The sequence below is a fragment of the Vigna unguiculata genome, chromosome 7 (genome assembly GCF_004118075.2).
Source record: "Vigna unguiculata cultivar IT97K-499-35 chromosome 7, ASM411807v1, whole genome shotgun sequence".
Lineage (NCBI taxonomy): Eukaryota > Viridiplantae > Streptophyta > Magnoliopsida > Fabales > Fabaceae > Vigna > Vigna unguiculata.
Genome location: NC_040285.1, coordinates 39,253,775 through 39,273,928, shown reverse-complemented (window position 1 = coordinate 39,273,928; position 20,154 = coordinate 39,253,775). Strand labels below are relative to the sequence as shown.

The window sequence follows — 20,154 nt, the reverse complement described above, 5'->3', positions numbered from 1 at the left end:
CAATTTAGTAAAAACGTTTGAAAAGAAAAATCCCATTTTTTATAATTTGTAAGATAACCCTTTGATCAATCAGCCACTGAAATTTTAACAAAAATCATAAATAGACCAGATGCGAGTTATGTTTCACTTTTGAGAATTATGTCGAAACTTCGAGAAAGAGAAGATTCAGGCAAGTTGGTGTTAAGATAAAAACATATTCAAACATGCCAGAACTCTCTCCTGTCTTCTTCTAAAGAAAACAAGCTGAATCCTCAGGTATAAGTTCATTTTATGTTTAATTAATGTTTCAAATGCTACAAACCCATGATGCTGTTATTAAGGTGACAGTCTTTGTATTCACACTGCCATCAGCACTCTACATACACAAAAAGTAAAGACTAACGACAGAGCCCAACTCAACACACAGAAATTGGTCATTTTTGCAATTGTAGGCCCTTGTAGGATTGAACCATGACTGTTTATAGCTTTGAACTTGGCAAACCTGCAGATAGAAGGACCACATGCAAGTTCAATTAGAAGGACCTACCACCTATTTGAATAAAGTTTTCAGTCAATATTTATGAACAGAGTTTATTTGTTATCTTTTCTAAAATCTAACAATAACTTTGCATAAAACTAGTTTTCACTTGAACTAACAAAGTGAACAAGATTTTATTACCCAGAGCTTTTGCATTCACAATGCTTGGGATTGCAGCTGGTGGCTGGGCATTCTCATTGAGGAATGGTTCCACCCTATTGGGATCAAACCATACTGGGTACCCTTTAATCTTACCCTGCACATTTTATAATTAAGGAATAGAATCAGTTTTACAAGACACTTAGAATTTTCATTTACCATAGAAATAAGACCAACATGAAGAAACATGTACCAGCACGTTTAGAGCTGCTAGTGTAGCCATTCCCTCACGGGTCCACTGCAAGAAAACATATACATGAAATAATTGAAAGTGAGTCAACCACAAAAGACTTATTTAACCCGAAAATTCTTTAGCATTAAGTGTTAGCATTTATAACTTATTACCTTGGAGGCAGATGCAATGTGGGGTACCACAATGGCATTCTTCAACTCTGCAAGCCCAGGTTTCATGTAGGGCTCGTCCTAATAAAAGTTTCAATTTCAGAGACTTAAAGATGGTTTTATTGCAATATGGAATCCAATTATTCAGAGATCAAAGAAGGGTCAATTACCTCAAACACATCAAGTCCTACTCGAAACAGTGGATTCTCTTTTAAATGCTCCACTAGTGCAGCTTCATCAATGACAGGCCCTCTACTGCAATTTATAAGAATTGCTTCCTGTAACAAGTGCATCATCATTAGAAAAATGCAATTTGCATCACTTTATTTCTGTAAATAAATGAGAGCAAAAATATGTTACTTAAATATTTAATCACCTTCTTCATCTTAGCAAGTCTTTCCTTGTTGACCAGATGATAAGTGGTTTTATCCAACACAGGATGAAGACTAATCTGTAGAAGCACACATGATAAAACATATCAGTTGGAATAATCAAATGTAACAAGTTACTGCAAATACATTAAACTTCCTAAATCAAATTCGTACTATATCCGCCTCCTGGAGGACCTCATCCATGGATGATGCCCTTTTCCATGTCACTGGGGTTTCACCATTTGCTTTCAAGAATGCACCATAAGCTGCAATAGGTAAAAAATAACTATTGGTTCACAATTCATAGTGATTTGGTTTACAGATAGGACTTGGTAGAAACATGCCTGTGACAAACTTTTCTAGTCGTGTGGACTGGTAGAGATCAAAGTAGATTAGGTTCATCTTGAATCCTTCAACCTGGTGCAGATGAAAGGAACTTTGTTGTCATCACCAAAGCATAGACACTATATGGATAACATAACATTATTTATCATGAAATTAACTCAGAGTCACTAACATCAGCAAACTATATAATGCACTTTCTTGCAGATCACCTCTAAACAGATTAATACGTTACAGCCAAAATGATCTTTCAAAATTTTGACATAAGAGAAGATTCAAGTAAAGAAACCAATATGTCAGTCATTATATTGAAACATATTGAAAATTTACCATCATTCTTGCATAAGCGGATCCAATACGACCAGCTCCAATTACACCAACAGTTTGTCCCTTGAGCAAGTTTCCAACAAATCTGTCACAGAAACAAGGCAAGAGCAGTTTATTGCAGCTTTCTGAAGAGTGTGTTTCTTGCAATTCAGTGCATGAAAACTGACAAAGAACTGTGGTAATAATTTTCAAGGTATTCAACATAATCTTGACACAGAAAAGAAATGTGTAAAAAAATATTTTTCATACAAATGAGGAAGCCATCCATCATATAGTCCTGCCCTCATGAATTCATCTGCCTCAACTATCCTTCTAGCAGCTGCCAAAGACAGCGATGCTGCCAACTCTGCTGTTGTCTCAGTGAGCACACCCTACAAATAAAATCAAGTTGTTTTGAAAAATTTAAGTGCACAAGTTATTTTAGTTACAACTTACAAGAAAAGCTCAATTAATTCTACATTCTATTTTCCTTTTTCAACAAGTCCTCATAATTCCAAACTATGCCTAAAATCACTTCAGCATCACACATGAACTCGCATGTTAGTAATCTTGCAGAACCCTTCATATTCCAATAAAACCAAAAAATCCTCAATCCAGAAATACTAACTCCAAATTTCACCAAAATTAAAATACACATTCAATATATAATGTAACAGTAATATCAAAAAGAGGGAAGAAAAGAGATAGCTCACAGGAGTGTTTCCAACAGCAACACCATACTTGTTTGCAGCATCAACATTCACATTGTTATAACCAACAGCCATGTTACTGAAAGCTTTTCCTCCAGCTCTGCTCAAAGCAGAGAACAACTCTTCTCCCCAGTCTTCAGTCAACTGCAAAGAAACTCCATCACACACCCACCAAGCCAAAACCAAGAAAAATTCACACCAGAACTAAAATCATATTTTCCTTTTATAAAACAAACCAATACAACATCAATTAGCAGTGTGATGCTCCAATATATATTCATCACTATTACCTGTCCTATAACTCCATCGCACTTATCACCTATCAAAGCAATGATGTCTTCAACTGACAGTATCGTTTTCTTCTCAGTACATATCTGGATAGCACGTTCAAGACAAACAATGAATCAAAATTTTAACCATACACTAAACTGTGACATGCTTAGAAGGTGTATGAACAAAAGCAAGGAGCATAGTATAAAAAGAAACATAGGAAGTTTGATTACTTCAAGGCGACAATCATTCTGAATGAGAAGATTAATCCAACGTGTTCCAGGCATTGATTTTGTGCTGATAACTCTGTATTTTCCATTTGGATTCCATACCTCAATGGACACTGGCTTGGCCATGAAGGCAAGAGTGTGAAGTGGCTATGGATAGTGGAAGTTGAGGTTGTAATAATTTCATTTGGTGTTTGCTTATAATGCTAGACACCGGTGATCCAGTGTGCAACAGTGCAGCATAGTAATTTATCTTTGACCAATAAAATTGGTTCATGGACAAGACTTTGACATGCAAGTCCTTAACAACTTTGAGATAACGTGAACATGAAAGAGAATAGGATGAGGCTATGGTTCCAGTGTCTTTGGGCCTCTCGTTAGGATAATGTCCCCTCTATTTTCTTAAAGACAAAAATAACCTTATGTTTGTGGCTCATATCATGGTTACTAAAGTTCTTGTTCTCTATCCTTTGTTCTTCAAAAATTTTCCATATATATTAATAAATTTCATTTTATTACCAAATAATGACAAAGAATCTTATTTTTCCTGTAAATCAGATGTAAATTGCAAATAAAAAATTACGGAAAAGCATACAACAAATAACAAAAAATACACCAGTTAAATAAGTTGTCCATAATGTCAAATTCATTAAAAAACATACATTAAACTGGATAGGTTTCAAAAGTAACATAGAGAGAAACAAACATCATTGACAAACATCACTCGATGCATGTTACAATGGTAACTTGAAACACAATCTTCTTCTTATCGATCAACTTGAAGCGACAAATATCTCCAGGCTTCAATTCACATCCTCTGATAAAAACACACCAACCACATGAAAATCTACAGCGAGAATCTATCTTCACCTTCCATGTTCTCTCCCCAACTTGCAGGGTCACTTCATTTGAATGAAGAATATCATGATCTTCGAAGAAAATCCTTGGAAGATTCTGCATAATGCACAGTGAATCTAATCAGTCGCATGACAGAAAAAGTTTGCATTTCTAAGATTCGATTCTAATTAATCCTACCACAGTATGTAAATCCGTAGGTTTGATGCAGACACTGAAGGAATTCTCTAACTCCCTCTCTTTGCATTCAGGAATTGAATGATCTAAAACAGCAACAAAAAACAGATCACAAGGGGAAGTAAATGAAGAAACACAGCATGTTACAGTTGTAACTAGTAAGCACTATTTCAGAAATGTCAATAACCTGAAAACTTAGGAGAACTTGATTCTTCTGTGTCTCTAAAAATTATAACTTTGAATGAAAGTCCCGGTTTCTTGATTTTCTCAAAAACACATACATCCCTTAGTTTCAAGTTATTATCTTTTACAAAACTCTTCCACCCAGTAGTAAGATTTATTTGGTTACTGCTATTATTCCGAGAAAAATAAACACACCAAGGTCCGCTTTCAGAAGTCCAAAGAGTAACAAGGTGCTCATTTTCTTCATCTACTGTTATGAAACTACGCGGCATCGCCTGTGTCAAATTAAAAATAAATAACACATTATATAAACGAATATTACAGCACAACACATCAGAATTAGAAATGTATTACTATACATATGATTTGATTGTTTATGAGAGAAGGGTACCATAATATTTCTTTCAACATATGATCGCTGCATTTCACGAATGAAAACGGGATTCACAGAGTGGAAAGATTGAGCTCTCTCCATAGCAGAGCCACTTCTAGTTGAAAAAGCCCTTTTCTTTGAGTTTGAAGACTTCATGCAGACAGAGGCTTTTCTTTTTCTACCTGTTGAAAAGTTAGAGTGAAACGAAAAGAACAAAGGGTGACAGTATCTTCAAGATTTTCAAAAAGAACAGAAAAGAAAACAAAGATCCAACATTTCACCTCTTTTATGGAATTTTGTACCAAGAAAACCATTTGCATGTTGCTCATTTAACTCATCCTTGATCCTTCGAGATAGAGCACTTCCATTTGCAACATCTTCAGAGATATTACGTTGGTTTCTACGGTTGGTTTTCACCTTCTTGGAGAAATGAGAACGTGGTAAAAAAGATTTCGTCTTCTTGAAGTGGCGTGAAGAATTACCATTACCATTACCATTAAGATTCTCTGCATGATCTAAAGTTGCTTCCTTTAAAGGGTACATAATTTCCAAGCCAGTTGGGTGAAGTATCACCACCTCAAACTGAGAATTACCCACATATTTGAACATCAAGAGATTATCTTCATCCAAAGAATAAAATTCTGCAAATTTCTTCCATTTTTCAATTAACCAAACGTCAGCACCAACTTTCTTCCACTTCACTTCCCATTCACCACCTTTGGGAAGAAGAAGATGCAGTGGATTTGATATATCTTCCCAATATTTACTCACAAAACTCCGAGGTATTCTCTGTCATCAAATATTCAAGAGTCAACAACGTTAAAAAGAACAATAAGTCACTCCTTCAAAATCTTGACTAAGGTACGTGAAAATTGAAAGACTTTAAAAAGAATGAATAAACAGTTACCAGATCCCCGTTTCGAAGTGTGTCTGCATCAATTTTCTTGAAGAAGTGAATGGCACGGTCATCACCAGAAGACATTGTTCAAGAATGAACTAGGATTTGGACCAAAGTATCACCTTTCATATGTTACAAAGTTCAGGGTGTCTTATAAATTATATTTATAGAGCAATAAATGCATGTAACTGTTTCCTCTTTGCAAATTCCTTGGTAAGGCAAATGCCAGTGAGTACTCACCTATTCTTAATTTCTTACTCTTAATTAATTCACCATTGACTATATTTACACCCTTGGATCAAACTACTTTTGTGTAAATGTTCATAATAAACAATTATAAAGTAAAAACGTTAATATTATATATATTTATAAGTTATGAACCAGTTTGTTGCATTCATTGAGAAATTTAAATTTTTTTCTGAACTATTTTTTTTTTGTTTTTTAATTATGTACTATTTCTTATTGTACATATTTTTAAAAGATTAGATAGCAAATATAACGTATTTACCGGATTTTAAATTGCTATATCTACATTTGATAGGTGCAATAAATTTATCGTAATCAAACCATTTATTATGACTACTAAATTTTGATAAATTTTTTTATAATATAAAGTGTCATTTTTTAAATATTTTTAAAATATAAAAAATGAAAAAATAAAAAATTATTTAAAAAATATAATAGTAAAAAAATGATTTTCCTATTTTGAAACAAAAGAGTTTTAAATTTTTTACTATTGATGAATTTTGATCACGTCATCAAAACATGTGAAACTTAAAACATGGGGACTGATACTATCTTAAGTTTACAGAGGAACAGTAACATCTGAACTTTCCAACACACGAAATTATAACATCTGAATTGAAATGCAAAATATTATATATTAACCATAACATAACTGTGATAAGAACTCATATGTGACGAATACATTAATCTAAAAAGACACATACCTTAACCTAGACACCTAGATAGGTTTCAAAAGTAATCCTAAATTCTGAATCCAAATTCCACACAAAACACATACATTCACCTAAGTAAGATAGGTTTCAAAAGTAACATGGAGAGAGAGAAACAAACATCATCAATCACAAACATCAGTCGATGCATGTTTCAATGGTAACTTTAAACACAATATTCTTCTCATCAATCAACTCAAATCGACAAAGATCTCCAACCTCCAATTTGCATCCTCTAATAAAATCACACCAACCCTTCGTCAATCTCCAATGAGAATCTAGCTTCACTTTCCATGATATCTTCCCAACTTCCAGGGTCACTGTCACTTCTTTTTCTTCTTCCGCTGAATAATTACTAATACCATGATTTTCGAAGAAACTCCTTCCAACACTCTGCATAATCCACACTCAACCTAATCAGTCACATCACACAAAACATCTTTGCATTTCTCAAAAAACACTCTTCTAAATAATAACCCTACCAAATACTTCCAATCCTTAGGTTCCATGCACACACTGAACTGATTCAACAACACCCTCTCGTTCCTCTCGTTGCGTTTAGGAATTGTATCATCTAAAACAATAAACACAAATCAGAAGGTGAAGAAACATAGCATGTTATTACATAGCATGTTATTACAGTTATAACTAGTAAGCACTGTTTAAGAAATACCAATAACCTGAAAACTTTGGAGGACTTGATTCTTCTCTGTCTCTAAAAATTGAAACTTGGAATGAAATTCCCGGTTTCTTAATTTTCTCAAAAACACATACATCCCCTAGTCCCAAGTTATTATCCTTTACAAAATCCAGCCATCCAGAAGTAAGATTTATTTGGTTGTTGCATTTATTCCGATAAAAATCAACACCCCAGCCTTTGTTTCCGGTCCAAAGAGTGACACAGTCATGCACATCTTCATCTTCTGTTATGAAACCATTCGGTATCAACTGTTTTAAAATGAAAATAAATGAATATTATAGCAGAATAATAAATTCATTATTATACATATGATTTGATTGCTTATGAGAGAAGGGTACCATAATATTTCTTTTAATATATGATCGCTGCATTTCACGAATGAAGAAGGGATTCACAGAGTGGAAACATTCAGCTCTCTCCATAGCAGAGCCACTTCTAGTTGAAAAACCCCTTTTCTTAGAGTTTGAAGACTTCGTGCAGAAAGAGGTTTTTCTTTTTGTACCTGTTCAAGAATTAGAGTGAAAAAACGAAAAGAACAAAGGTGACTGACAGTATCTTCAAGATTATGAAACAGAACAGAAAAAATAAATAAAGATCCAACATTTCACCTCTTTTTTGGAATTTTGTACTATGAAAACCATTTCCATGTTGTTCATCTAACTCCTCTTTGATGCTTCGAGATCGAGCACTTCTATTTGCAACATGTTCAGAGATATTAGGTTGGTTCCTAAGGTTGGGTTTCACCTTCTTGGAAAAACAAGAACGTGGTAAAGAAGATTTTGCCGTCTTGAAGTGGCGTGAAGAATTACCATTACCATTACCATTACGATTCTCTGCATGATCTAAAGTTGCTTCCTTTAAAGGGTACATAATTTCCAAGCCAGTTGGGTGAAATATCACCACCTCAAACCGAGACATACCCACATATTTGAACATCAAGAGATTATCTTCATCCAAAGAGTAAAATTCTGCAAATTTCTTCCAGTTATCAATTAACCAAATGTCAGCACCAACTTTTCTCCACTTCACTTCCCATTCACCACTTTTGGGAAGAAGAAGATGCAGTGGATTTGATATATCTTCCCAATATTTACTCACAAAGCTACGAGGTATTCTCTGTGATGAAATATTCAACAGAGTCAACAATATTAGCATAATAGTAAATGGAAAATAAGAGACACCCCTTCAAAATCTTGATTAAGTTACTTGATAAATGGAAGATTTTGATAATGTACGAATAAAGACATGAACACACGTGAAATAACTGTATCAGTAAGACTATTTTACTGCAACTAAACATGTTCAAAAAGGTGTATAAGTACAGTTAGTTACCAGATCACCGTTTCGAAGTGTGTCTTCGTCAATTTTCTTGAAGAAGTGAATGACACTGTCATCACCAGAAGACATTGTTCAAGAATGAACTACGATTTGGACCATTCAAAGTATCAACTTTCGTATGTTACAAAGTTCAGGTTGTCTTGTAAATTATGATTTATAGAACAATAAATGCATATGACTGTTCATTTTTGCAAGTTCCTTAACAATGATTCCTTGGAAAGGCAAAAGACAGTGCGTGCTCTTACGTATTCTTGTTCTCAATTCACCATTGACTATATTTACACCCTTGGATCAAACTACTTTTGTGTATCTGTTCATGATAAGAACTATTAAGTAATCTTTCTGAAAAATTATTCTTGTATACTGTCATTATCAACTTTCTAATATGTATGATTACATGCACCTCACTCTTAATTACTTAATTCGGATACCGATGCAAACAAATCCACGCTCTCTTTTGGATAGGCAATGTTCTAGTTTAATTGTTTATTTAATTTAAAAATATTTTTTTTCCATTTAACTTTTTGTACAATGCATTGATTTTTTTATCTATAAATATTAAAAAGGAAATTTAGTGTTACTACCCACCACTTGATAATCTGTTATTAGAGAATGTTGATTATGAAAAAAATTATTTTTGTGTTTATGAAAAGGGGAAAAGATTAAAGAGTAAAATAAAAGATTTAAAGTGTGTGTAAAAATGTAGTAATATCAAACTAAAAGTATCCAAATATTAGTTTTCGTGGGCGGAGATGTTTAATAGTTATATACATCTTAAAATGGAAATTAAAGATAATTTAAGTACATTTTTTTAATAGTTTGTAAAACCTTGTAAAATTAAATTATGAAAAAAAATTGAATTCTTTAATCTACAAGATTTTAAATGTCTAACTAATCCTATCAATATTGTCTGAGATTAAAACAATATTTTTCATATTGTATCAATTTAGTGTCTCAGCAAGCTATAGAATGAAAAAGGGTGATGCCAACTTCACTCCACTTTTGCAATGAAATCAGTATAAAAATATATACAATCAAACTTTTTTCATTAGTAAAATGTTATGATTAAATGTTAAATATACATCACATTACAAAAATAAGTTAATTCTAAAACAAATATTTCTTCAATAACCTATATGTATATAGAACTTAAGCAGATCAATTTTAATTTATATATTTAATTGTTTACGGTTTTTAACTTAAAGAAAATATCACTTATAAACTCAATGGCCGATTCAGATTATTTCAAATTTTCCAATCAGTTTGAAATTTTCTATTTAAATTTAAATGAAGATAACTTTATTTTAATGCTAATATAATATTATTTACTTTTCGTAATAAAAGTAATGAAAATTTTATAAAAGTATGAAATTATGTTAAAATTTCAATTATTATTTAAAATCATAATTTTACGAATATCATTAACAAATAAATTTAAATTATTTCCAAATTTATAAACTGGTTTCAATATATATAATTGTATTTGAAAATATTTTAAATGCAATTAAAAAAATTTAAATAACAGCAACCATATAAATCACCTAGCTATATTTCAATAAAAGAAGCAAATTTAAGTCTCATATCAGTTTGTCATGGTTAACATAATAACAGTAACCCTGTTTAAGTGACTAATAGTTGGTAACACCCCATTACAAAATTACCTTGCTTCTTTACTGCATTTTCCTTCACATTCCTCACCAAGACCACGCCTTCATCCAGAAAAAAATTGGTGGTCCCTTTTGAAAATATGAACTTTGAAAACACAATTATTGCTAATCAATTCAAATATGCAAACATCTCCCGATTGCAATCCAGACTCAGTCATAAACAAGTGAAAGCCAGCACCAAAACTATGATGATTAAAACATTTGTTAGTAACTAACAAATTTACTGTCCAACTTTTTTCCCCAAGCAGCAGCACCGCACACTTCACCTTCTTCTCAATCAGGCCTTTCAAATCTGGTATGCACTGCATAATATATATTTTTATTGCAAGAGTTTCAATGTAAACCAGAAGCAGAACTAAATCAACATATATGTGTTTCATGTTTAACTTTACTTACCAGCCGATAGTCTACCGCGTGAGAAGGTTTTATGAGAACAGTGAAAAAGGGATTGTATGAGACGAAATTGCGTGCTACTTCTTGTGCTCTACCTTGCATAGGACGGTTCAAAGATGAAGTTCTTTGAAGATACTTCTCACCTGTGTATTGGAAATCGTTCAAGTATGAATCAAAATTCTATATTAATACAATAGATAAGTTAAAGATCATATAAAATGAAAGACACTGGTCCTATTGTCTTAAGCTTTTTGGATAAAAGTGATATCAAATGGGTCAGATGTGTAATATAAACCTAACAATGTGGAATGCAATTCAAAGCCTGAACCAGTCAAAAAATGTAAAGATAAGAATCAAACAAACAATGAATCCTTACCCCATATTTGTTCAGCCTTCTGATGTGGCCCTTCATCCAAAGTCAGGTTGTGCTGCTCCTTAGTTTGAACATGGTTGTCATTTTCATGACCAGTGACACAGGGGTACTCTATTTCTACTCCACTTTGGTCCATTATTCTTACATGAACCTTAGAAGTACCATCATATCTGAAGCAAACAAAACATCCTTGGTCTAGGGAGAAGTGTTCCGCAAATTCTTTCCAACCTTTTTCCAGCCAAATCTCACCGTTGTCTTTTGCCCTATTCACTTCCCATTCAGATCCATCTGGAAGCTTCATAAACAAGGGATTTGGCAAGCCACCTCCGTACTTGGTAGTGAATTTGTTGGGTATTTTCTGCAAAATAGAAATGCTGGTTAGTGTGTAATAATTGTCATCAATCCCTATTACTTGCATGTATCTGTATCAATTCCCAAATTAATTATACTTGACATATCATACACATATATGGATAAGCCAGAAGAATACTTACAAGCCTTTGAAGATTGGTTTTAAGAATAACTTTGAAGAAGTAGATTGGCAAGGTAGCATCCATCTCGGTGCACTGAGAAGCCATGCATATATAAGCTAATAAAACGAAAATTATAGTGAGCCAGACTATACTTTATTCACTTAAATTTCTAACTTTCAACAGAGTCAACAAGATTAGCATAACATTGAGCGAGAAAAGAAAATAAGAGTCACCCCTTCAAAATCAACTATGGACTAGAATTTGGTCCGTGCAAAGTACCAACTTTCAAACGTTAAAAGGTTTAATAAGATGACTTATGAATCATGATTTATAGAACACTAAAAATATCAAGACGTAATCTCACCATTTCATCGCGCTTTAGAGGATGTTTAACATCGACCCACGAATCAGGAACCAAAACCAAGAATGCTTATTACAATAGCTTTTAAAAGCAAAGATGGAGAAATCTTACCTTGTGGATAAACTTGCAACCCTCGAAGAAAATCACCCTTCTTCTTCCTCCTGGGCGCTGTTTGTGTCTCTATTTTTTTTTCTTCTCACGCTCCTCTCTTCTCTTTCACACTCTTTATTTTTTTCTTGTTTCTCACACCATCTTCTCCTTTGTCCTCTGCCAACGCTGCTTCATTCTCTGAATCACTGCAACCGGTGCTGCACGGTGCGCTGTACAAACCCATAGCAGCCGGTGCAGATGAGTCACCCTTTCTTGCATGGAAAAGGAAAATTGAAAAACTGACACATAAAAGTTGCACTACTTATTTTCACTTATTTTCCTTTTTGTCTTTTTCTTTATCTTTATATTTTTAAGACCATTCAAAGCGTAGATAATCTGAAACTTTGTTTGGTAATTATTTTTTTCATTTTATCAAATTAAACAAAAAGAAATGTTTTATTGTATCAAATTAATGCATGTGTTTTTTTATATATATATTTATTATTTTATTGTATCAAGTTTATTTTATTTTATTATTATTTTAAAATTATTATCTAAAAGAAATTGAAGATGGACTGATGACCTCCCATTACACTAAAATGATTTTTTCAAAATATTTAATTCTACACCTACCCGTGGCTCTTCCATTATTTTAAAGTAACGTACTATTTACTAAATTTGTTACCAGCATGGTTTTTCATTATTTTTTATCATTTTTAGTTTCAGATTTCTTTATGATGTACTATTTCTGTTCTTCGTTATTTCAAAATATTTTAATAAATTTATTAATAATTATTGTAAATAAATATTTCAAGTCTTTAGACTTCAAATCATTATATAATTTTAAAAAAAAAGTATGATGAACGCTTTTTCTTCCATCAATAAAGTCAATAACTCTTTTGTGTATTATAATGCAATAAAAAACATGAATTACTTTAGAATGATAAATGATATATGAGTAGATAAATGATTATTATTATTACTTTTATGTAAAATAAATAATTATTGAATTACTTTAGAATGTATAATTATTGAAAATTCAAAGTAATACAAAATTATTAAACTAAATTAAAATGTTGTAAAACTAAATTTTACATATATTCGTAATAATTAACCTGTATAATTATTCAAAAAAATTTCACTATACTAAAATTGAATGAACTAAACCGAAGTATTTCGAATCACTTTCTAATCCAACAAGGTTAGCATTCATCTTACAAGAAGGTTATTTATGAATTTATTTACCTAAAAAGTAGCATGTGTTGGTAATTGCAACTAATAAGCATTATTCGGGAAAATATCAACTAATTTTCTAGAAATATTCCTCGTCAGAAGCATTTTTTTTCTTTCTAATTGCAAATAATAATAAAAAATACAAGTAAACAAAACAAAAAGAACAAATTTACTTACGACCAACATTCACAACAAATGTTTGCATGAGGTTGAACATCAGATTTGAACACAAAAAGTATATAGAAATGGTTGAACATGAAATTTGAAGACACTTGTCCCCCTAATAATTACGACAATTCAATCTACGCATGTTGCAACTCTAACTTGGAAAATAAACCTGTCCTCATCAACCAGCTCAAAATTACAGACATCACCTTCATTCAACTTGCATTGACCCATAAAGTAAGACCAACCAAAACATAATTTATGGTATTTTTGTCTTGGATCATGTTCTAGCCTCACAGCAAATGTTCTCTTCCCAACTTTCAGCATCACCTTAGCTGCATCACCCATGTTATGATTTCTGATGAATTGCTCTGGTATGCACTGTTCCACAGAAAAATAAAGTGAATTTAGTTAGTCATACATTACATATGCAACAACACATCATAGTTTAATTAATCCTACCACATCATTCGGTTTCACAAAGAGGGAAAAATGATTCCCTGATATTTCATTGTCGCATCTACGGAATTTAGAATCTAACAAAAACAAAGGCAAATATCATCAGAGAAACATGTCTAGAACCAAAAAAAAGAAACAAACAAAAATGTAAAAATAGTAACATTCATACCATAAAAGACATTGTTATTACTTGGGTGCTTCTTTGGAGTTCCATCACTGCCTCCATCAGCAGAAGTGTTTTGAAGTCGTGTTTGTTTGCTACCATTTGCTGCATCATCATTATGCAAAGGTTATTCATAAAAAAGGAATTGAAAAAGCATTTTGAATATTCAAACGTGTGTAGTAGGATTTGTGATTGAATTACCCGGAAAGTTGGAAGGACCAGATTCTTGTGTATCACGGAAAATAATAACCCTAAATGAGATGATTTCTGGCTTCTTAATTCTCTCAAAAACACACACATTCCCTGTTTTCAAGTTATTGTCCTTTACAAAATTGGCCCAACCAGAAACAAGCTTCACTCGTCTAAGGTCCTTACTCAGACAGAAGTTCATATCCCAACTTTGTTCTTCAGAAATCGAAAGACTAACTCTGTTATTTCCCTTTCGAGGCTCCTCTGTTATGAAATTGACCGGCATATTCTGTCATAATAAGGGAATGTTCAGTTCCTATTTCATCATGTGTTACCCGAATATAGACATGGGTACGGACACGACACAGACACGAAAATACGGTCAAATTGAAAAAATATAGGATACGGAACACTGCATTTATATACATGTTAAGTTTGAAACTGTCAATTAACACAAAAATAAATATAATTTATCTATCTAATATCCAATATGTAAAAAGTAGTGATAATATAAGATTTGATCCTTATTTTAATTGTCAAAATCATGTTAAAAATAAAAAATATATCTTTCAAATTAGACATAATATCGTGTTATGTTGGTGTCCGATACGTATCGGGAGACACCATCTATGAGGCGTGTCGAAACATCTTATATATAAATAAATTGATTGTCTAATGAGATGATGTACCAAGAAATTACTACAAATGTATGATCTATGCATTTCACGAATGAAGTAGGGATTCTCAGAATGGAAAGAGTTAGCTCTCTCCAAAGCAGTGCCACTTTCAGTATCTTCTGACAACTCCTTTTTTCTAATAGTATTAGCCTTAGATCTTGAACATCTCATTTTACTTCTTCTACCTGTCAACAAATCAATGTCACTCAAAACAAAAAGGTTAGAATACATTCAGAGACTTTCAAATTGAATAACAAAAGAGAAAGAAAAAAAAAAAAAAACAACAACACCCCACCTGTTTTATCAACATTGTCACCTGAAAATTTCTTTAACCCAACATCTTGTGTTGGATAACTATGAGGTTCCTTTCTCGGGTTGGTTTTCACCTTCTTAGAAGGAGAAGATGGTGAATGAAATTTTGCTCTCTTACGCCGAGCAAAACGATTACCATTATCTGCACCCTCCAAAGGTCCTTCCATCGAAGGATACACTATCTCCAACCCACCTTGATCAAGTATTACAACCTTAAACTCTGATTTTCCCACATATCTGAACACCAGAACATGCTCCTCGTCCAAACAAAACGACTCCGCAAATTTCTTCCATTTATCGATTAACCAAACGTCAGCATCAATCTTTTTCCAATTCACTTCCCATTTGGTGCGGTTCGGAAGCAAAAGGAACATTGGATTTGATATTTCTTCCCAATATTTATTCACAAAGCTCCGAGGTATCCTCTGTCGTAAACTTATCGTCAATAAAGTGAATTATGATCACAGATTAATAGGAAAACTGAAACCACTGTTTCAGATACTTCATTCCAAGAAAAAAAAAAATGGTATGAACACGATTCAAAAGATGACTAAAAATGATTACCAGTTCCCCATTTCTAAGGGTGTATTCTTGGATTCTCTTGAAGAAGTGGACGTGACTGTCATGGTCACAAGTCATTGTTTAAGGAATAAACCAGAGTTGGGTTCCTAAATTGCTTCAGCTCCTGTGCTGATCTTTCAAGTTCAGAACCAAGAAACAATTTTTCCTATAAATACTCATTTATCATGGCACAATTAATGTTTACTATGCAACTTTTCAACTTCTCTGGTTGAATCTCACAGCTTGATCATGCAAGATTGTATGATATGATGGTAAATTTAACAAGAGTTTTGTAAAATAAGAATCTTCACATCTATTATGTATCTTATATAAGATCTTTCGTCTTCTAAGTAATTTTGATAAGTAATTTCTTTTTGACTGTTTTATAAAGAGTACTTTTATATAAAACGAATTAAAATAATTATTATATTTATACGATGAATTATTTTATTCTAATTAATAATTAAAACTTAAATTATAACTGTTAATAATTTAAATTATAATTATATTACATAATCTTGAAGTAATATAATATCCAGAGAGACTCTTCTTTGTTTTATCCTACTGTTTTTTCTTGTATAGTCTCTTGAACTAATTTTTGAAAGCATATAATTAATATATTAATAGCTGTTCTAAGTAAATGTTTGGTTAAATTATACTTTTAATTCTCATTTTCGTAGTAAAATTTGAATTTAGTTCCTCAATTGTTTTTTATCTCAATCTGGTCCCTATTTTGAAAAATTTGATCTAATTAAGTCATTTCCGTTAGTGGTGTAATAACGGTGTTAAATGGGCTGCCACGTGTCAGCTTCTGGATTTTTTGAATTTTTTGAATTTTTTTTTAATTTTTTAATTTTTAATTTTTATTAATTTTTTAAAAAAATTTAAAAATATTAAAATTTTGCCACATGTCAAGCTAACATCGTGCCACGTGGCAGTGACAATGTCACGTGTGACTATTTGGGAGGTGTCATCTTCTCATTCTCAATTTGGTCCCTGTATTTTAATTTGTCTCAATTTAGTCCCAATTTTTGTAAAAATTGTACAATTTTGTCCCTCTCCAAATTGAAACCAAATTTAATTTCTATATAAATATGCACAAATATTTCTATCAAAATTAATATTTCAAGTAAATATTTTTAACAAGATTAAGTTTATTTTAATTAAAATTTTACATTAAACTTTATTTAAAATTGTTTTAAAGTTGTTAATAAAAAATAATCCTAATAAAAAATTCATAAATTATATTGATATTTTATTACATTATACTTTAATATTGTTTTTTATTTGATTTATATTTTAAATAATTGCATATTTTTAAAAAGTGTAAAATTCATTAATTTTTATACAAATGTTTTAGTTAGAATAAAAATAACAATTATATAATTTAAGAAAAATTAATTAGTTTATGTAACAATAAAAAAAAATTAAAATCTGAAAACAATTTTAAATAAAATTTAAATAAACTTATTAAAAATATATAATAAAAATATCAATTTGAATAAAAAAATCAAATTTAATAAAAATATTTGTATAACATTTTATAATTTTTGTTTCAATTTGGAGGAGACGAAATTTCATAATTTTTACAAAAATTGGGACTAAATTGAAACAAAAAATAAAATACAGGGACCAAATTGAGTATGAGAAGATGACATCTCCCAAATAGTGACACGTGGCACTGTCACTGCCACGTGGCAAGATGTCAGCTTGACATGTGACAAAATTTTAATTTTTTTAATTTTTTTTAAAAAATTAATAAAAAATATGAAAAAATATAAAAAAATAAAAATCTAGAAGTTGACACGTGGCGTCCCATTTAACACCGTTACTCTATTACTAACGGAAAGAATTTGGTTGTGTCAAATTTTCCAAAATAAAAATCAAATTGAGATAAAAAACAATTGATGGGCCAAATTCAAATTTTACTAAAAAATGGAAACTAAAAATATAATTTATTGATCATATATTTTCTTTTTTGATAAATCATGATTTAAAGCAAATGTAATTACTTGTTGTGAGGTAAGTATACTGGAATACACAGAGTCAGAACTGTTGTTGAATCTTTATGACTGTCATCATAACTGATTCTTGATATTGCTTATTTATTGTTTCCCAATGCACTCAGAAAGTGATGATGAAACGGAGAAACTAATGTTGACATGCATCATCATAAGATATTTTCCGCTCAAAATTTCTTGGAGAAGCAAAATAGTATACAAGTCTCCAAAAATAAAAAGTGGATAAGGTTTCACGTATGATATACAGTAACATACGACATATATGGATGTAAAATACTTTAAAATATTTTATCAATATTTATATTTTTTAAGAATTTATCATGCATCTTTTAATATTATCATATCACATATAATTCGTATAATATTTTGAAAATAAATATATCTGACATATTATATTTATATACCTATATCATAGATTTTCACCCCTTATAAATCTTGCGTTATCCTATTTTCCGGCAATAAAATCTTTATTTATTAAATGTGAAAACATTTTAATTCATGAATGAAGGTAATGAAAAAACACATCTATTATCAAATTCCGTTTACTTTTCGGATTAATGGTGAACTATAGATGATAATACGGATAAGTTCGGCCTACATTTAGTCCACACGATATAGGTCAGTCTATTTTATTTTGTATTTTTAACTGCGGACTACAAAATTTGGTTCGTCTTGTATAAATATGAACTCACATTATTCTTTTTTTAATTCTTATAATAAAAGTTTTAATGTTTAAAAATTTGGTAAACTTTAAAAAATTCACAAAAATTATAAGTAAAGATTTTGGAAAGTTAGATGATAAATTGATAATTCAACAATTTTATCATATTAATATTTGTACTTTGACATATAAGATATATTCTTCGAATCTTAGCATATTAAAAATACATAATACTTGTATTTTTCAATCATACAAAAAATTAAAACATTAATGCAAGAGTTAACAAAAAAAGTGACTGATATACACAAATGTAATTTTTTTTTATGTAGGTCAATCCGCACAGATCTTAAACCAGCCCGTACATGATATAGACTCGAACCACTGCAAACCTGCGGGTTCATTGTCCTGACTCGTCCCAAATTACTTTTACGGGCCAGGCCATCCTGAGGGGTCAGACATCACCCCTACTCAATTTCTCTTCCACCAGAATACAAAATTTTAAATAAAAATATCCAACTCTTATATTTTGTATCTAGACATGTTCAATGTTAAACAAATGTTTTAAATATTTTTATACTTTATAAAGTGTATGTCATGCAGTTATATCCAACCCACTTTTTAAAATACATTAAATTAAGTTAAACGTTTCAGTTCTATGTTATTTTTTATTTTGTAAAATTTAATTTTGAATTAACATTTTAAATTTTTTTTATGTTCAATTCAATAAAATATCATAAAATGTGCACTATAAAAGCATTTTAATATGTTAATTTAAATTTTCTTAATTTTTAATTTAACTCTACATTTTATAATATGTTAATTTAAATTTTCTTAATTTTTAATTTAACTCTACATTTTAAATTGAGGATCCTTTTTGTTTTTTAGACTTTTTTTTTCATTAATTGTATTAATTTAATATTTTTTTTTCTCGTGACAATCACTTGATACAAAATATATTAGAAATACGATTATTTCACTTGTTAGGATTTTCTTTTGCAACATTTAATTGAAAATATAAGAAGAATGTTTCCGAGTTCTAATAACTTTGGGCTAGATATTAAACATTAGAAATGATTATGTAGTATTGAATCAATTACTTTTTTTCATTTTAACTTTTATACCCCCATCTCTTATTATTTGGCACTCTACTCTTTTATACATATATAACTTTTATCGAAAATAATAACAAAATGTAAAAAAATCAATTTTTTTTATGTGATGGTACAATTGTTCACATAGTCTAACACCCTTTTTGATAGAATGGAGGCTGAAATTTGACGGAGTTGCAAGAAGAAACACCCACACTACAAATAAAATAAATGAAACTAATGTTATGATCTTTTGGAAAAATTTAATGAAAGAAATTTCATAATTCCAAGTGCACAAATTATTTTAGTTACAAGAAAAGCTCAATTAATTCTGCATTCTAATACATAATACATAGAACTATTTCTCGTGAAGAAGTTATACAACATTATCAAGTTTGAATTAAACATTTTATTTTCTTGTATTCTTTCTTCTTTTACATTAAATCCGATATTATTCAAATAACATTCTTACAGGTCAAATGTTCAAAACAAAATTAAACATAAACATTTTTCGGTTTGAGATCCGTGTCCAGCCAAACAGGGA

The 20,154-nt window shown here is 30.8% G+C and overlaps 5 protein-coding genes across 5 annotated transcripts; all 5 read right to left on the bottom strand.

Annotated features, from left to right (window-relative positions):
* Positions 1 to 196: 196 nt before the first annotated feature.
* On the bottom strand, positions 197 to 3,468 carry LOC114190526 (glycerate dehydrogenase). The gene is made up of 13 exons (XM_028079450.1): positions 3,251 to 3,468; positions 3,038 to 3,121; positions 2,751 to 2,891; positions 2,308 to 2,429; positions 2,062 to 2,143; positions 1,734 to 1,806; positions 1,564 to 1,655; positions 1,395 to 1,469; positions 1,189 to 1,296; positions 1,022 to 1,099; positions 870 to 914; positions 659 to 773; positions 197 to 481 (listed from the first exon to the last, which is right to left on the bottom strand). Exons 1-13 carry the CDS (start codon positions 3,371 to 3,373, stop codon positions 459 to 461), a joined length of 1,161 nt encoding a protein of 386 aa, XP_027935251.1. The 5' UTR covers positions 3,374 to 3,468; the 3' UTR covers positions 197 to 458.
* Positions 3,469 to 3,880: 412 nt separating this feature from the next.
* LOC114192742 (B3 domain-containing transcription factor VRN1-like) lies at positions 3,881 to 5,853 on the bottom strand. Its single transcript, XM_028082540.1, has 6 exons — positions 5,740 to 5,853; positions 5,114 to 5,621; positions 4,851 to 5,014; positions 4,464 to 4,734; positions 4,280 to 4,362; positions 3,881 to 4,198 (listed from the first exon to the last, which is right to left on the bottom strand). The coding sequence occupies exons 1-6, from the start codon at positions 5,812 to 5,814 to the stop codon at positions 3,965 to 3,967; spliced, it is 1,335 nt and encodes a 444-aa protein (XP_027938341.1). The 5' UTR covers positions 5,815 to 5,853; the 3' UTR covers positions 3,881 to 3,964.
* An 801-nt stretch (positions 5,854 to 6,654) lies between these two features.
* On the bottom strand, positions 6,655 to 8,793 carry LOC114191442 (B3 domain-containing transcription factor VRN1-like). The gene is made up of 6 exons (XM_028080613.1): positions 8,719 to 8,793; positions 7,995 to 8,502; positions 7,725 to 7,888; positions 7,367 to 7,634; positions 7,169 to 7,260; positions 6,655 to 7,079 (listed from the first exon to the last, which is right to left on the bottom strand). The coding sequence occupies exons 1-6, from the start codon at positions 8,791 to 8,793 to the stop codon at positions 6,825 to 6,827; spliced, it is 1,362 nt and encodes a 453-aa protein (XP_027936414.1). The 3' UTR covers positions 6,655 to 6,824.
* A 1,518-nt stretch (positions 8,794 to 10,311) lies between these two features.
* On the bottom strand, positions 10,312 to 11,575 carry LOC114191441 (B3 domain-containing transcription factor VRN1-like). Its single transcript, XM_028080612.1, has 3 exons — positions 11,161 to 11,575; positions 10,788 to 10,927; positions 10,312 to 10,693 (listed from the first exon to the last, which is right to left on the bottom strand). The coding sequence occupies exons 1-3, from the start codon at positions 11,573 to 11,575 to the stop codon at positions 10,436 to 10,438; spliced, it is 813 nt and encodes a 270-aa protein (XP_027936413.1). The 3' UTR covers positions 10,312 to 10,435.
* A 2,036-nt stretch (positions 11,576 to 13,611) lies between these two features.
* Positions 13,612 to 15,918, bottom strand: LOC114191440 (B3 domain-containing transcription factor VRN1-like). Its single transcript, XM_028080611.1, has 7 exons — positions 15,844 to 15,918; positions 15,263 to 15,704; positions 14,980 to 15,152; positions 14,303 to 14,579; positions 14,108 to 14,206; positions 13,942 to 14,015; positions 13,612 to 13,860 (listed from the first exon to the last, which is right to left on the bottom strand). Exons 1-7 carry the CDS (start codon positions 15,916 to 15,918, stop codon positions 13,612 to 13,614), a joined length of 1,389 nt encoding a protein of 462 aa, XP_027936412.1.
* Positions 15,919 to 20,154: the final 4,236 nt, after the last annotated feature.

Bases quoted from the DNA above. Each gene is read 5' to 3' on its own strand.
- LOC114190526 (XM_028079450.1), bottom strand. From the start codon at position 3,373: ATGGCCAAGCCAGTGTCCATTGAGGTATGGAATCCAAATGGAAAATAC. The intron at 1,470-1,563 runs GTACGAATTTGA...GTGCTTCTACAG, and splicing joins TCCTCCAGGAGGCGGATATA to ATTAGTCTTCATCCTGTGTT. The intron at 1,297-1,394 runs GTGATTAAATAT...CACTTGTTACAG, and splicing joins GACTTGCTAAGATGAAGAAG to GAAGCAATTCTTATAAATTG.
- LOC114192742 (XM_028082540.1), bottom strand. From the start codon at position 5,814: ATGTCTTCTGGTGATGACCGTGCCATTCACTTCTTCAAGAAAATTGAT. The intron at 5,015-5,113 runs GTGAAATGTTGG...ACTTTTCAACAG, and splicing joins TACAAAATTCCATAAAAGAG to GTAGAAAAAGAAAAGCCTCT. The intron at 4,735-4,850 runs GTACCCTTCTCT...AATTTGACACAG, and splicing joins ATGTTGAAAGAAATATTATG to GCGATGCCGCGTAGTTTCAT.
- LOC114191442 (XM_028080613.1), bottom strand. From the start codon at position 8,793: ATGTCTTCTGGTGATGACAGTGTCATTCACTTCTTCAAGAAAATTGAC. The intron at 7,635-7,724 runs GTACCCTTCTCT...ATTTTAAAACAG, and splicing joins ATATTAAAAGAAATATTATG to TTGATACCGAATGGTTTCAT. The intron at 7,080-7,168 runs GTAGGGTTATTA...TGGATTATGCAG, and splicing joins CTAAGGATTGGAAGTATTTG to AGTGTTGGAAGGAGTTTCTT.
- LOC114191441 (XM_028080612.1), bottom strand. From the start codon at position 11,575: ATGCAAGTAATAGGGATTGATGACAATTATTACACACTAACCAGCATT. The intron at 10,928-11,160 runs GTAAGGATTCAT...TCCAATACACAG, and splicing joins GAAGGCTGAACAAATATGGG to GTGAGAAGTATCTTCAAAGA. The intron at 10,694-10,787 runs GTAAGTAAAGTT...TATATTATGCAG, and splicing joins ACGCGGTAGACTATCGGCTG to TGCATACCAGATTTGAAAGG.
- LOC114191440 (XM_028080611.1), bottom strand. From the start codon at position 15,918: ATGACTTGTGACCATGACAGTCACGTCCACTTCTTCAAGAGAATCCAA. The intron at 14,016-14,107 runs GTATGAATGTTA...TGTTTTTGTTAG, and splicing joins TAATAACAATGTCTTTTATG to ATTCTAAATTCCGTAGATGC. The intron at 13,861-13,941 runs GTAGGATTAATT...TCTGTGGAACAG, and splicing joins TTGTGAAACCGAATGATGTG to TGCATACCAGAGCAATTCAT.